Source organism: Emydura macquarii, unplaced genomic scaffold (assembly GCF_026122565.2).
Source record: "Emydura macquarii macquarii isolate MOO-44397 ecotype Brisbane River unplaced genomic scaffold, CSIRO-AGI_Emac_v2 contig_450, whole genome shotgun sequence".
NCBI lineage: Eukaryota > Metazoa > Chordata > Testudines > Chelidae > Emydura > Emydura macquarii.
The window spans coordinates 4,181,374-4,197,510 of record NW_027130587.1 but is presented as its reverse complement, the minus strand read 5'-3'; the positions used below and the strand labels follow the sequence as shown (position 1 = coordinate 4,197,510).

Below are 16,137 nucleotides of genomic sequence, written 5' to 3'. Positions count from 1 at the left end.
ACTTAGATAGATCCAGGCTGGAGACAAGCTCCAGGCGAGGCGCTGGGACCCCCCTGTGTGACTGTCAGTAATCATGGCTGGTAACTCCAGCCTGAGGATGGAGCGATCCCGCAGGCGTCCGCCCCTCGGCTTCAATGAGAGTCCTGCGCCCCATGTGCCAACGGGATGGGGCCCCGGCAGATGTCCCCTGAGCAGCTGGCGCTCTGTCTCAGAAGCACCGGTGCTTTTGTTTCACATGACCCTTGCCAGGGTGTAACGGGCCGGAGCAATTTGGATTCCAGGATTAATTTGGGGGGGGGGGGAAGTAACGGCAGAGTTTTAAAATTTGGCCCTTGGGCTGTCAGAGCTGGAAAGCTAGGAACAGCCTATCCCACAAGGCACATGCACAACGAACCAGCTCAGGTGCTGGTTTGCGGACAAAGCCCCACCAGCACCCGCGACTCTGCAGTGGAAACACAGCCCGGCTGCACAGGGAGCCTTCTCGGGCCCAGCTGTCATCCCGGTGAAGGCTGACGCGAAGCAGGCTGGGGAGTTCCCGGCATTAGAAGTTTGGGTTTGTGGAAAGGCGATTCCCCCCTGCAGCGAAGTCCCTCTTTGTCGGTTTTCTCATCCGTCTGCTGCCGAGAGCTGAGTCCTGGCTGCCCCCGTGGGGAGCGCTGGGCAGTGGGAGACCTGGTGCCCCCAGAACACACAAAGGAGCTGCCTGCGCTCGGTGAGCATGTCTGGGGGTGGTGCGGACGCGGCTTGGAAGCTTTGACTGGCCATAGCCTCTGCAGACCCAGTGCCCCCAGCACCACAGTCAGGCGGTGAGCGCCATCAGGCTCCAGGGACACGGCTGGGTGCCCGGCGCAGTGCAGGAGCCTCTTGGCGCCGTGCAAGCTGCACACAGGCCAGGGTGTGCTACGGGTGCTCCTGCATCCTGGGCTAAGCTGTGTGTTGACCTGACTGATTCAGTGTGAACCGGCTCCTGTGGCGACTGACCCAAGGCTGCTCAAAGGGCCCCGAGGAGGGAGCCCCAGAGAGGAGGCGGATCATAAAGCATGATCAATAACTGTTCTGAACGCCTGCGTCGCCCTCCATCACTAGGGCTCAAAGCACTTCACAGACACCAAGGGCTGGATTTTGACCTCAGAGAAATGGATGGAAATCTGGAGCAACTCCACTAACTTCAGGGGACTTTCTCTGGCTTTAAAGCAGGGGGAGTGAGATCTGAATCAGGCACTAGGTAAAGAAGCCTCCAGGCAAGTGTCAGTCATCATCTCCATTTTACAGATGGGGAAACCGAGGCACAGAAAGGTTAAGTGTCTTGCCCAAGGCCACACAGTTAATCAGTGACAGAGCCAGGGACAGAACCCAGGAATCCCGCTTCACTAAGACCACTGTCTGAAGTCCGCACGGGAGATTTTGAAACCACATAATTTACCCTTCCTTTCAGCAACAGAATTTCCCCGCCCGTGAGAAATTTCAACTTTTCGCTCCAAATTTGGAGCAGGAAAAATGTGGAAAACTGGACTCTCCTACGGGAAGGAAATTATGTTTTCCAGCCAGCTCTAAGGAACGCGTTCGAAGCTTGTGAGGTGCTCGGACGCTGTGGCGACGGGGGCCAAAGTGAGATCGAGGGGCAAACCATCGTAGGGATGGCTCTCCCTGACGCACCTTGGGAGCAGGCCGGCGGCCCTCCCGAAGACCCAGTCCAGTATTCTACAATGGTCGCTCCACATACTGTGGTGGCGTGGGCCGTTCCTGTAGCACACTGGCGTGGGGCTCAGGAAAAGAAGTCCTCTCGTACAGCAGCTGTGGAGTGTGGGCAACTTTCGGCTTGAAACCCCCAAGCCACGCGACGCTCGCCCGGTTTGGGGACAGACCTGAACCCCCGCCAAGGTTCTCCGACCCAAGCCAGGTCCAGTTGGGAGCGAGCAGGGCCCGGCTTTGGCTCCTGGGGGACTCACCGTTTCTCACGGGCTCAGCACGCTACCAAGTGAAGCTTCCACCCCATTTGATTTTTTTCAGGCTCATTCGAAGCTCCCAGGGGCCGAGCGTCACCCGCAGAGAAGCGGAGGACCCCTCCTCACCTCCCTGCCAAGCGCCAGGGCCCAGTGGCTCTCGGGAAAGGCCCGAAGCTTTGTACGAGGAAGGAGGCTACCTCCAAAGAGGGCGCGAAACCCCCGGACGCAAGGGGACAGCCCACATCTCTTCAGCCCCGGCTCCTGCAGGATTGAGGCTGGTCGGCCGGATCGATAGGCCGTGGTGACACCAGGCTGCAGGACTCGCTTCTCCACTGGTTTCCATGGAGTAAGGGCGGCAGGCCGTGGCCACAGTGAAGGGTGGGGTTAAAGGGGATCCCATGGACAAAGGGTGGTGGGGGGGGAGGATCCCGGCGGACTCCCCCTCCTCCCTGACTCTTTCTAAGGGAGCTTCCCCCGACTCTGGCTAAGCCGGCTGCCCAGATGCATTACAGCCCGTGTATCAGAGATGCAGCCACCCCCTCTGTTATCGAATCGGGCCCCCCGGGAAGCTCCATGCAGGGCAGGCAACGGCATGAAACAGTCCCAAGCGGGGGCTGCACGGATCCCAGCCCCGCCTCAGTGCCCTGGGGAGAAGTCAGTCAGGCCTGGACCGGCCGGCAAAGCCCTGCTATTTGTTCCCCTCGGAGGGGGGTTGAGGGGCGGTTATTGGTCACTCCCATTCACAGAAAGGGAAATCTTACCGTGAACCGTGAAATAAACCGTGACATAAAAGTGCTTCCTGCTGCCACCCGCGCCACATGCCCTCCCCCCTCCCTACGCGGATGTCAATGGTGATGGAGAGGGGGTGGCTTGGGGGGCGGCCTGTCTGAAGACGCAGGCCAGGCCTCTGGCCCCACCCGGCTCCGAGAGCCAGGCCGCTCCCACGGGCGCGCTGACCGCGCACGGCTGGGTTTGCCGGCCCCGGCTGTGTGCGCGCCCAGCGAAGTGAGGGAGGAGGAGGGTAGATGATGGGTGAGGCTGGCGGGGAGCGGAGGGATGGAGCCCGGCTGAGAGGGCAGGAGGAAGGCAGGGCAGGGAGGGGGGCGAACCGTGGTACAAGAAAAGCATACGTACATCCTGCTGTTTTTCACCCGGGGCGCCGTGGCTGTGCCGGCCGTTCTGGGCGCTGCCCTTGTGCCCGTTCTGGTGCGGCGTGGCCGAGCGGCTGTGCCGGGTGCGGGAGGAGGACGGGCTGCGGCTGGCGCGGAGGCTGCTGGGCTTGTGTCCCTCCTCTCTGTGCTTGGGGGTGAGCCTGCGAGAGAGAGAGCGGAGGGCAGCTGACGGCGGGCAGGCTCCCAGATGCTCCCTGCCTCAGTTTCCTCCTCCAAGGTGGGCCCCTGCCCCCGCTGCCTTCCCACACCGGCTGGAGCTGGGGTTGCGACCGATTCCTTTGGCCAAGCCACTCACGCAGCCATAACCCCTTCCAGGGTAGCACAAGCCAAACAAAGAAAAGGTTTTTTCACCCGTTGGGGGCTCTCCTTCAGCCCAGCCCTCCGGGATCCCTTCCAGACCCCCCGGCAGGGCCTGCCACAGCAGCTCACCTGCTCTTTGTGGTTCCACCCCACACTCAGCTCTCTGCCCTTTTAAAGCCCAGGTGTTTATCAGGCTGTCACCTGGCCCCATTAGTTCCGCCCCCTCAGGCTGAGAGGCAGATAACAGGGCTGGCTGGTCCGAGGTCACCTGCTCCTTAAAGGGGCAGGCCACCCTGTCATGCGTCCGTAGATACCTATACACAGCCACAGACACCTGTACACTCACATACCCATGGACGCATGCGACAGGCCTGATTCTGATCTTATGTTTTACATCCCTGGAACTCCACTGAGGTCACCCTGTCAGCACTGCCAGCCTGACTGTTCCAAAGGCATGAGTCAGGCCTCCCGAAATCATGAGACTGGCGTAAAAATCAGGAGATTAAAAATAGAAAAACCCAAATCATTTGGGTCTCTTTTGGTTTTTGAGCCTTCCGGGTCATGTTTTCAAGCTTTTCTCCACATCCGCCAGGGCTAAAAATGTCCCCTGACTCCAAGAGCTGGGGCTTTCAGGAAGAACCCACACGGCTTGGGATCAAAGCGTGAGACCTGGTGGCGCTGCATGCTGCTGTGAGATCAGAATCAGCCCCCCTCTTCTCGCCCCAAAATGCAAGTGGAGATGGCAGGCAGGTCTAAACGGGGCAGCCAGCAGATGAATGGAGACTCATGTGACACTATCATGCACCTCTGATCACCTTGCCTGCGCTCTGTCCACCCAGCCGTTCCCAGCCCCCCAACCCCATGTCTCAAGCGGCTGCTTTAAGCCTTCCTCCCACAGGTGGAGTTTCTCCCCACGTCCCACCTGCTGGAGGTCAGGACGGGTCAAGTCCCTGGGGACCCAGGCCTACCTGCCGGGTGATTTGGAGTGGCTGTAATCGGAGGAGAACGAAGCGCTGTGGGTGCTGCAGCTGCTGTGCCGGTGGCATCTCCGGGCGGGCGAGTTGCTGTGGGATCTGCAAGAGAGAGAAGAGGGAGAGGAGGAGGAACGTGAAGGACCTGGCCAGAGATCAATGCCCTGCTCTCACAGGCCTTGATCCAAAATGCACCCGGGGCAGTGGCAAGATGCCCAATGGGTAATCTTCGGCTAAGGCCCAGCGGAGAAGAAAGGGGACAGCGGGGGTGGGCTCTCCCTTCCGGAGCGGCAAGCGGAACGCCGGCCCCAGCAGAACAACCCGCTGTGATGTCCAGACGACCTTGTCCACTTCACTTACAGTGTCCGTGTGGGCCTCTAGTGTCCCCTAGCAGGCCAAGACGGGCGAGCGCTTGCCTTCCCCCCTCAGATCCGGGCCGGCAGCTGAAACCTCACCTCTTTCGCTCTTTGTTTTTCTCTTTCCTTTTGTTCTTGGGGCTCCTGGACCTAGGGAACAGCGGAGAACTGAAAACACAGACGTCAGCGCGTGGCCCAGCCCTGAGAGGGACGTGCGGATGGGGAGGGGCTGTCTTCTAAGCTATCGTCTCGCTGGTCAGTCCCCCAGCATGGTGCCCACCCGAGGGCTTGCCCCAGGAGAGGCAACAGCAGAACCAAAGAGGGGCTCTAAGGACCTCTGCCATGCCCAGCCCCATTTATGAACGTGGGCAGAGATCGACACGGCTGCACGTACCACGCTGGGGCAAATGCTCTGCTGGTGTCAACAGAAGCAGCTCGAATGGCATTTCACCCACTGACGTCAATGGGGAATGTGTCCCCCCACCACTACAATGACTCACTCGAACGCGATGCTGGTGTGCTGAGACCCCACGGAGCTGCTGGGTGGAGGTTCGCCATGGTCCATCCTTGGGGATTTCCAGCATATGGTGATTTGCAAGGGTTTCAAATCCACCCCTTTGAATTTTTGGGTTCAAAGGTCCCCCCCAGCTCTCCAAATTCAAAGCAAACCTCATTCAACACAAGGGGAGATTTACACTGGCTTCGATGCGAAACCCACTACAGCCAAACACTGGGCCATTCCAGTGCACATTGGCTCCGTTTCAAGGGGATCCTCCATCACCTGCGCTCTTTAAATCAAGCTGGTGTCTCTGTCTCAAAGACATGCTCCCGCTCACCCCAGAAGCCAGGGGGTGCAGGAATCATTTGGTGAGTTCCCTGGCCTCTGCTACGCAGGAAATCAGAATAGATGGTAACAAGGATCCCTGCTGGCTTTAGCAATGCACCCCGAAGCCAGACGCTTGTCTCAGGGGCTCGGTCACGTGACATAAGCTTCCCACGCTTTCTACCTCCGCCCCTCTCTCCCGTTTTCTTCCGGGCTGTGACCTTTTCTCGCCCACGTGTATATTTCCACCACCAGAAGACAACAGCATACCAACACAAAGCCAGACAGCGGGTTTGACAAGGCAACATGCTTAAAACCCACCCCCGTCCCTGTGTACGAATGGGATTCACCCTCTTTAAAACGACGGGAGAGGGGCTTGTTAAAGTCACAGACGGGCGAAGCTGGGATGGAGCCCCACATCCAGGAACAAACGTGGGGAAGGTTTAGAGGGGAACAAGGGTCGAGGACGCCCGGGGTACGTCTACGTTGGAGCCGGAGGCTGTCGGACAAAGCCACACTAGCCGTGATCGAAATAGCAGGCTAGGAGTAGCAGTGTAGTGGGGGTGGGGGGGCTAGCTGCCCTGAGCATCCCTAGCATCTTGGACGGGATGGTACCTGGAGGTGTCATGGCCACACGACTGTTAGTGTGCTAGCTGGGTCAGAGCCAGCGTGGGTGTGTCTCCTGGAGCTGGAAATCACACCTCCGGCTCCAGTGTAGCCGGGCCCTGGGCCCGGACCCATGGACTCCCAGTGGAACAGCCAAGAGAGAGTTTGGCTTTTCGCTCCTCGCTTGAGCCTAGTTTCAAAACACCAGGCAGAGGGGAAAACCTCGTCTTCCTGGCCGGAGTGGAGTGATGGGCTTGGAGTTGTATGGACAACCTGAAACACGGCATGGATCTTCTGCGCCTGGGGAGCAAGGGATAGGATCCTGGCTCGGGGGGAGGAGTGCTGGAGGGCAGGGGGAGGAATCCTGAATCTCTGGGGGGCAGGGATCCTGGATCGGGGGGTGCTGGGGGGCAGGGGGAGGGATCCTAGGTCTGGGGAGTGCTGGGGGGCAGAGAGAGGAATCCTGGATTGCGGGGGTGCTGGGGGGCAGGGCAGGGATCCGGGGTCTGGGGGTAGTGTATACGCTCGAAAGCTTGTCTCTCTTTCTCACCAACAGAAGATGGTCCAGCAAAAGACATCCCCTCCCGCACCTGTCTCTCTAATTGGAGCAGGAATCAGGAAGGCAGAGCAGACCATTACAGTGGATTTCTTTGCCTTCCTCGGAAGCATCAAGCCTGCCGTCTGCCGTCTGCAGACAAGCGGCCTGGTGGCTCCCAGGTTGCCGTGACCCATTGCCCTTTCCAAGAGGAGAGAGGCTGTTCCTGCTGCAAACCGAGGCGCAGATGCAGCTCATTAGCGGAGGCCTGGGCTTTCCGATTGCACAGGAGCTCGGGAGCCGCCGGGCCAGAAGGCGGCCTGCTTTGGGCCGAGCCGGCGCGCACTGCCCCGTGCTGGAGGTGACTCTGCACGTGACTCACCGGTGGCCTCTGGTGGAGCAGGGGAGGAGATCGGGGCTGTGGGTGAAATGGAGATGGAGCCCGGGCAGCCTGGCAGCACCCGCCCCAGCCCCCCTTTGTTCCTGGCTCCCAGTGGGAATCCTGCAGGCTGGAGGTGTCCCTGGTGCAGACACGCTCAAACAGCCGGGGGCACACGTCCCTGCCCGCTTCCTCTCCTCGCTGACCCCACCCGGCCGATTCCCCAATGTCCAATGGGAGGGAGTGACTGTCCCTCGGGGCAGAGGATGGCAGAGGCAAGGCGGGAGAAGAGGGTGCCAGGGGGCAACAGCGGGTGGGGTGGGCCGAGCTAGGGAGCCAGGCTCCTGCGTCGTTCGCTCTCACCTGTGTCTTCTCTTCTTCCGGGATCCGGACTCAGACCTGGGGGACGACAGGGAGGAGAGAAACAAGAGACAGAAACAAAGGACAGCAGTTGAGATGAGCCACGGAGGGGATCAGCCCCGCAGCTCTGGAGCTACTGGAACGCCCCGAGGGAGGGGAAACTGGCATCCAGGGGTGGTCCTCGGTATGGATGTCTGAACCCTAATGCTGCGGGGCGGGGGAGATAATGCCTTCATAAGGACAGCAGAACAGCCAGACTGGGTCAGACCAATGGTCCGTATGGCCCAGTATCCTGTCTGCCGACGGTGGCCAGTGCCAGGTGCTTCAGAGGGAATGAACAGAACAGGGGATCACCAAGTGAGCCATCCCATCGGCCCGTCCCAGCTTCTCTTTCATATTTCAGTGGTGCATCTATCTACCCTCCTACAAACCCTCTATCCACCCATCTGCACACATGCCTGCCTGCCTGCCTGGCCATCCCTACCACCCCACATATGCCCACCTATTTATCTACTGCAGGCAAATCTATTTTCATGTTGTTCTGCCGGCTCGAAGGGGACATAATCTCACACGCAAATGACCTGCAGCCCAATGTGGGAGGGAGGCGGCAGCTGTGTAAACAGCCCACTGCACAGCAGCTTAGAACAGGGGATGAAGAAGAAACTTGTGTCCATTTGAAAGGGGTGAGGGGTTTAACTCCGAGGACAATTACCTGACTAACGCCCCAGCTCGTGTGAAAGAGACATGCCGGGGGATTGCCGCTGAGCACAGCTGGCCAAGACCTGGATTTGACATCTGGGCTCAAAGAAGCCATCTTCGTTAGCACAGCGCCTGCAGCACCATGCCGGGGCACCAGCTCAGCGCTGACTCAGAGAGCACAATGCCACCAGCACCCGGAGGGTTATATTCCAGGGCTGAGCCAGCCCAGCCCCGGTTAGTTTATGAAGTGTGACTGGCTCGCAGCTCCAGGCTTCGCATAACAGTCATGTACAAGTCTGTCTACCTGCCACAGGAACATACGAGTGCAGCGCACCCCGGGAATACCAGCGTGCGGCTGGAGGGCTGCAGACTCCAGAATAGCTACATATTGCAGCAGGCCCCCAGTACGGCTACGTACGACAGCAACACCTGCGCACTGCCGAAGGCCCCCGCAGGGCTACATACTATAGTGCACGCCAACACGGCTGCCCACTGCCATAACGCCATGGGCGTTACTACAACAATGCCTCGGCATGGCCGCCTGCTGCAACAATACCTGGGCTGGGCCAAGCGGAAAGGAAGAAGCTGCTGACAGAACAAGGAGCAATGGTCTCCAGGTGCAGGGCGGGAGGTCTAGGTTGGACATTAGGAAAAACGTTTCCCCTAGGAGGGTGGGGAAGCACTGGAATGGGTTACCTAGGGAGGTGGTGGAATCTCCATCCTTAGAGGTTTTTAAAGTGCGGCTTGACAAAGCCCTGGCTGGGGTGATTGAGTCGGGGTTGGTCCTGCTTTGAGCAGGGGGTGGGTTGGACTAGATCCTCCTGAGGTCCCGTCCAACCCTGATCTTCTATGATAACAATGGAGAACGTGACCTGTGGAGTCCTGGACCTAAGCCAGCTCCTCCGTAACGGTGTCTGGCCAACTCCTTCTCTGGCTCTGGTCCAGCTGGGACGAGGCAGGTGCTGTCGGGGTCACGCCTCCCTGGGGATAGTCACCTCCCAAAAGGAGGGGGGTGAAAGATTTAGGAATGCTGATTTATTCCAACCTTGGAATCGTGTAACCCAATAAGAGGGCAGGATGCAAATGAGCCAGTCAGCGGCAGGATTGGCTGAGCTGTCTCTGATGTCCCCCAGTGTGCGGACGCTGGTTGTAGATGGACACAGGAATCAGACGGGTGGGTGTGTAAAGTGAAGGAAAGCAACCCTGCCCTGGGTGTTCTCGGGGCGGGGGGTGACCCTAGCTGATTGACCTCTTCCTTTCCCCAACAATTTCCCTCCCTTCTTCTTTCTGCGTTGGCCCAGCCCAGTCTGAACTGAGGCGGGCTGGGGGTTTCTCCATCTGGACCCTACCGATGCTGCTCTTGCTTGGCCCGTGGGCAGCGCCATGGACTAAGACACGGTGCTCTCTGTCCCCAGGGCTGAGCCCCACGAGCGCCACCTCCCGGTGAAACTCCATCCAGTCTGAGGCCCAGGCTCAAGGGGAGATGGGGCCGGCGAGGTGGGATTTCACCAGATCAGGAGGGACTCAGGATAACCCGTTCCCCAGCCACACGGCCGGCAGCTCCTTCTGCGACTGCGGAGTCCAGGACTTAGCCCCTGCGGGGTGACGCCCGGCAGTGCCCACGGAGAGCCAGAGACACGGTGCCCAGAGTAACACAGCGTGGCGTGCTGTGAGCAAGATCAACAGGCCAGCTACAGCCCTTGCTGACAGAGGGGGCTCTCTGATCTCAGGTGGTAGAGACGCTCCTGCTCCAGGAGCCTGAGGTCCCAGGTTTGATCCGATGACCCACTGGGGGGCAGCAGCCTGCGTTGTATTGGTTACAGCCCAGTCCTACTTCTCCTGCAAGACAGGGGACGCCGCACCCCTCCTGCCAACAGTGCGTCCCCAGCGATGTCCTAATTGCCTGGTGAAATACAGGCTGCTCTGCTCTGCTCTGCTCACGTATCACACCCCGCAGCCGTCCGACCCCAGGGGAGGGGAGGGGTGAGCGCTGAGTGCAGGTCTGTCCCGCCGCGGCCGCGGCGGGGCTTTGCGAGCAGGAGTGGCTGGTTGCCATGAGTCACAACCCGGAGATCTGCAGGGCATCACACAGGGCCAGAGCCAGCCCCGCTGTGAGTCGGTCTAATACACCAAGGTCAGCTTTGGCCCTCTCCTGCCTAGCCACGGATGGATTAACCCTTTCTGCTCCCTGTTGCTTTCTTCTGCCCTGGTCTCCGCCCACTTAGGAGGCTGCTTTACCCCCGGTGGGGCGGATGGATCAGGCTGCTCGATTCTCCAACCGGGGAGCAAAGGAAACAGGACCCAAACGTGAGCCCGGGAGAGGAGGATGGAGAAGCGAGGGGAAGGGTCACACACACAGATGGGGCACAGCTCCCCCACCCCAGTACCTGTCTCGTCTGTGCTTCTTCCTAGTCTTCTTTTTCTTCTCCTTCCGGAGGGGCGAGGAGCTGTCGCAGCTGGAAAGCAAACACGGGGGCTTTTGAGTGGTGAGTGAAGTGGTGGGGTCGGGGGAGGGAGCCTCTGAGCCGGATCCCCGCCATGCACCCAAACCCGCCCAAACAAACAGCCAGCGTCGTGGCCCCGTGAGCCGGAGCATGCCCAGCACGACACAGGTATAAGGAGGTGGAAGAGAGACAGGCCGAGTTCCCTGCAAGTGGCTGAATGGACTCGGACACCCAATAACGGGGCTAGGGTGTTCAAATCCACCAGCTGGCTTGGAAAGTCTCAGCCGCAGCGTTTAGTAAAAACAGACTCAAGAACATTAAAGCTGGTCTGCAGAATGGGGGAAAAGGATTTCCTTGGAGGTCTTTTGGTTGAAATTGTGCTTAAAAAATGACATTGACAAGTTGTTTTCTAAAACATTTTGGCTGGCTCTAAAAACACGTCTCCTGCTGCATCGCAGCACCACCTTGTGGCCCCGGCAAGGTCTAGCAGGAAATGGGCCACGAAGACCAAAGGGCCCAAGTTTCCTAATTCGTATGATGATTTATGCTAATCGTAGGCACTGAACAAATACAGCCCAAAATGAGAGTCCCTGCCCCAAAGAGCTTCCAGGCTGAGTAACCTCAATACTCCCAAGGGCCCAGCACCCAGCCGGAATCAGATCTTCCAAAGCACTCAGCGTCGGCCTAATTCTGCTTTCTTTGAAGTCAGTGGGAAATCTCCCTTCTGCAAACTCTGGCTCTGGAGCCAGAGTTTAGGGGCTCAGTAGTCAGCCGCGGGTGTCACTCAGTGCCGCCCTGCTGTCTTCCCTGAAGCCAAACCCGTTTACACCAGCTGAGGATCTGGCTCTGAATCCCCCATGCTGGTGAGAAGATTGTTGAATGAAAGCATTTCACTGGACCCGGCGGGTCTCTGCTCTGCAGCCAAGGACTGTGACGCCAGCACACCCAGACTTTCCCAGATAGAGGCGGCTGGATAGATAGTGGCGGGCAGGGCAGGAGCTGGGAAGGGAGCTGAGGTTTTGGCCCTCTGCCCGAAGCCCTGGGAACGTGGACCTGCCTGGAGTGAGGGGAAGTCACTGGGATGGAAGTAACAGCCAGCCCCCAGCCTCCTCCCGTCCCACCCCACCCCTATCCCTTCCGTTTGAGTGGTGGCGCCCACCAGCAGGAGGGGTCTCCCGTGTCACTCACCTGCGCTCCGATCCAGGTTTCCTCTTTTTGCTGACATTGGGGGAGGCAGAGAAACAGACAAACCACATGTTAGCGGCAGCATCTTTCCGGTGGGCAGAGGGCCAGAACCCAGGAGACAAGCAGGGACTGGGCCGGGATGGGGACCTCGTTGGCTGCCTCCATTACATGCAGACCCTTCTGTATGGCTCCGGGGCCGAATCCTGCTCAGTTAACACCACCCAGATGCTGAGCATCAGTCCCCCAACACTGGAGGGGCCGGGCCTGCTCCCAGCATGGGCCCAGAAGTGTGTTTGGCTGGGTGATCGAGCGTCTCCTAACGACATAATTACACGGGATGATTATCACATGCACTTACAGTAATTGCCTCATTAGAGGGGAAACCTTACGGGGCTGGTTGCATTTCATGCACGGGGGGAAGGGGAAGGCATTTACAAACACACAAACTCCCTTCCCAGGAGCCGGAGCTCCCAGACACGGAGGGTCGGGCCGCCCCAGACAACGAGGTGATGGAAGCAGTGACAAATGGTCCTTTCACACACACTGTAAGGTGTGTGCATGTGTCCGGGTGCGTATGTGTGTCCTTCCCTCTGTCCGTTGTGTGTGTGTGTGTGTCTGGTGCTGTGCGCCATCTCTATCTCTCTGTGTATCTCTTTGGGTGTGTACTCTGTGTGTGCGTCCCTGTTGCGTGTCTGTGTGTGTGTGTGCAGATCACACTGCCCGAGTCTCTCTAGCTCTGTTGTGTTGTGTTGTGTCTGTTCCCAGCCTCTGAGTCTAGGCAGCTGTACCCCCGCGCGCTGACCCCCCGCGCCCCGTCTGCGCCCAGCCGTCCAGCACCAGCGCAGGCCAGGCCTGGCAGAACAATGCACCTTGGGAAGATGCCGCCACCCTGTGGCAGCTGGAAGCCATGACACGCAGCTGAGTCGAACCACTCACGGGTAAGTGGGTCCGGTGCTGACTCAGGATGGGGCGGGTGGAAATTAAGACTCAGGGGCAATGTGGCTAGTGCGGGAGTCCTGTTAACACGCCTTGTATCTGGCTGCGGGTGCAAATTCTTCTCCCGCATCCCCAGCACAAGTGGCTACAAAACGTCCCCTCCTGGCCCCTCTCCGCTGGTCCGTGGGCAAACCCAGGGAGGATCAAATAGTGGAAGGAGAGGCAGGGAGGAGGGCAGCTGGTGGCCGGACAAAAAGCAAAGTCTCCAGGCGCTGGGGAGCATCCTGGCCGCTGAGCTCTCCTGGTCGCGTTTGGCAATGTTCCCCCCGAGATGAGATCTGCTACTGGAGGTCAAACAGGGCCGCCGACCCATGGATGTTCATTTGGGCCACATCCCTCCCCCCACCACCCTGGTGCCGCGCTGCTTCCTCTGGGCTTATGGAAAGGAGACGCCCTGGGGCGCGTCGCTCCCCCTCTCCTCTCCTCCCTGCAGTCTGACCAGCAGGAGTCCTGCGGAAGCTGCAGCGTCGGCCATTTGGCCAGGCTGACTCACGGCAGGTCAGGTCGTTATGGGCAGGGAGCTGGGGGGCAGGAGGCTGAAGGGGGGACAGGCTGCTGCATGGATGGGGAAAGAAAGGAGGCCTGGCAGGTGCCTGGGAAGGAGCTGCGTGCTGGAGAATATCTGGTCCAAGGTCACAGGTGGAAGCCGAGGTCATGGGGGTCCCTCCGTACAACGCAGGGAGAATGCCAGCACCCATGACCTACCCTGCTTCCCCCCGGGCCCCTGGGAATCCTCCCGCCTTCCAAGAGCCAGCCCTGGCCGTGAGGCGGGGGGACATCCTGGCAGGGGCTGCAGTGGTAGAGGGAGGGAGCAGCAGTTCCTGCTCTGGCACCGCAGGGGCAGCTGTCGGCCTGGACCAGGCGGTTCCACGGTACCAGCCCTGTGCCCCCTTGGCCCGGCCCCACGGCGCTGGCTGCTCTGCTCTAGCAAGGGGGAGGAGAAGGAGTGGGAAGGGCAGAGAGAGGAAGGGTGGCTGGGGAGGCAAGCGAGTGGGGGGTCCCCAGGCGAGGGGTTGCGGGACCGGCTTCGCTTGGGGTCAGACGTGTATCCTGCGCCCAGTGACGGGCACACTGGGGCGCGTGGCCTGGGCCTGTCCCGCCGTCCCCCAAGCACCAGGGACTTGGCCACAGCAGGGCGGAGGGGCGGGCAGAGACTCACCGGCTCCGGCGATGACCCGATTTCTTTTTCTTTTTCTTCTTGGGTGGCGGCGAGGTGGAGCTGCTCGTCCTCCTCCTCAGCCTGTGGGGGCAGAAAGGCTCAGCGTGGGGAGGGACAACCGCTAGCGCCCCCCAAGACCCAGCCCCGGTGCAGAGCCTGCTGGGCCCCAATGGACCCAGCACCCCGGGTGGCCGGGGGCCGGAGGGGAGTGTCCCTCACTTGCAGGGGGCGGTGTGTGCTTAGGACTGTGCGTCTGTGTGTGCTGGACAGTGCACGGGTGGCGGTGGGGCGACGCACTTAGCACTGCAGGGGGGCTCTGTGTGTGTGCGTTGCTGTGTCTCTGTGGTGAGTGGATGTACACACAGATTGTGTGTGTGTGTGCGATGCTGTGTCTCTGTGGGTGAGTGGATTTATACACATAGATTGTGTGTGTGTGTTGCTGTATCTGTGTATGAGTGGATGTATACACGTAACAGTGTGTGTGTGTGTGGAGGGAGCTGTGTGTCTATCTGGCCATGTGTTTGTTAGGGATAAAGGTGTTTTTAAACCTGTTTTTGGTGACACGTTAACCAACACGTTACAATCCGAGTGTAGACACAGCAGTTTATATCTCAGCATGTGTGGGGGGATGTCAGCGTTTCTCATAACCAGCTAGCACCCGTTAAACCTACAGCTTCCTGCTGCTACCCACTAGGATAACAACCTACTACTGCTACCCACTAGCAAGCGGCTCTCAAAGTGGGGGGCGTGAGATGGATCATCAGGGGGCGCCAGGGGCGGAGTCTGGGGGGCATGCTCGGTGAAGGGCTGGCCCGGCTCTATCCCCAGCTCTGCCAGCTGCTGCCACCCCTGCTCCCCACTCCCCTGCCACTACCAGCCGTGCCAGGCTTGCTGCCCGCAGCAGCCTCCCCCCACCTCTGCTCCCCTCCTGAGCACCCCCACCCCCAACACCTGCCCTGAGACAGAGCCGGTCCAGCTCCAACTCTGCTGCTGCTGCCTCCCCCGCTCCCCTGTTCTTTTTCTGAAAGTGGGGGGGAGGGGGCTTAAGGGTGTGGAGTGCAATTGTTATACAAAAGTCCACCGGGGGGGCTCAATTTAAAAAAATTTGAGAACCACTGCACCAGGATAACAACCTACTGCTGCTACCCACTGGCAGAGCTCAGCACTGTGATACTGACGGTCCCAGCGTGGAAAGGGGAGGCCGTTTCGGATTCTCAGGAGAGAGCCGCAAGGTTATCACTGCTGAGGAGATGAATTAGTGGCGTGTGCACGGTACAGCGCACCGTGGGCACCTACCGTGCTCCCCCCCACCCCCGGCAGATGAGGGATGCGCAAATTAGCAGACGTGGCTGCAGAGCGAGAGACGCCAGGGTTGGTTTCTGAAGCAATCTGCTCCGGGCCCTCTGGGGCAATGCAACGGGGGCAATAGATACTGGAAACCAAGGGGAGGACTTCCATTGCCCTCCATGGGCTTTGGATCGGGGCCAGCTCCAGCAGACTCTCACAGCCTGCCGCTGGCCCTTTAGTTCAGGCAGAAGGGGGCAAAACAGGTTCCTCGGGTGCTGACGGCTTGTTCTGTCCGCCCCGGGTTTCTATGCCCATCGGCAATGCCGACAGCTGCACAGCCGGGTCCTTACACAGGGCTGTGTGGCAACCCCTTCCAACGGCTGAGTGCATCGGCAGGGCAGAACCATCTGCAGGAAGCAAAAACTCTGGGGATTCGGTACCGGGCTGGCAGTACTGAAATTAGCATTTCTTTTTCATCTCAAAGCTCAGGCTTTTTAATCCCCTCCCCCCCCCTTCCCGTTCCGTTTAGTTCCGGGCACTAACCACCAGAAGGAGGGAGACCAAAGAGAGCAGCGACAAGCAGAACGATCAAAGGGCTGGAAGGATTGACTTGAGAAGGAAGATTCAAAGAGCTAACGCTGCACGGCTTGGGTAAGTGATGTCTAAGTGGGCACACAACTGTCAGCAACCGTTGGAAGGCTGTAAACAGCTCGGAGGGAGAGAAATCTGCTCCGGGCTTGAGCGGGGGGAGGGGGGAAGATTAGAAGCAATGGGATCATAATAAGGAAAGAAAGATTGAGGGCAAAAGGTAGAGAAAGCAGCCCAGTGCTGGGAGGTATCAAGCTGCATTGTAGGGTCCCTAGGGAAGTAGACGCTCCATTGTTTGGCCACTGGAAACCAGATGGTCCCCTATGGAGGG

General features: G+C 59.4%; 1 protein-coding gene across 1 annotated transcript in view; it reads right to left on the bottom strand.

Moving 5' to 3' along the window:
- SRRM3 (serine/arginine repetitive matrix 3) overlaps nucleotides 1-16,137 on the bottom strand; it is a 153,537-nt gene that overhangs the window by 24,890 nt on the left and 112,510 nt on the right. Inside the window, exons 6-12 of the mRNA XM_067537687.1 lie at nucleotides 13,932-14,012; nucleotides 11,780-11,809; nucleotides 10,535-10,603; nucleotides 7,452-7,487; nucleotides 4,845-4,895; nucleotides 4,387-4,491; nucleotides 3,081-3,258 (exon numbers count right to left, since the gene is read on the bottom strand). Of these exons, the coding sequence (XP_067393788.1) occupies nucleotides 3,081-3,258; nucleotides 4,387-4,491; nucleotides 4,845-4,895; nucleotides 7,452-7,487; nucleotides 10,535-10,603; nucleotides 11,780-11,809; nucleotides 13,932-14,012 (550 nt within the window). The remainder of the gene's footprint in view (nucleotides 1-3,080; nucleotides 3,259-4,386; nucleotides 4,492-4,844; nucleotides 4,896-7,451; nucleotides 7,488-10,534; nucleotides 10,604-11,779; nucleotides 11,810-13,931; nucleotides 14,013-16,137) is intronic.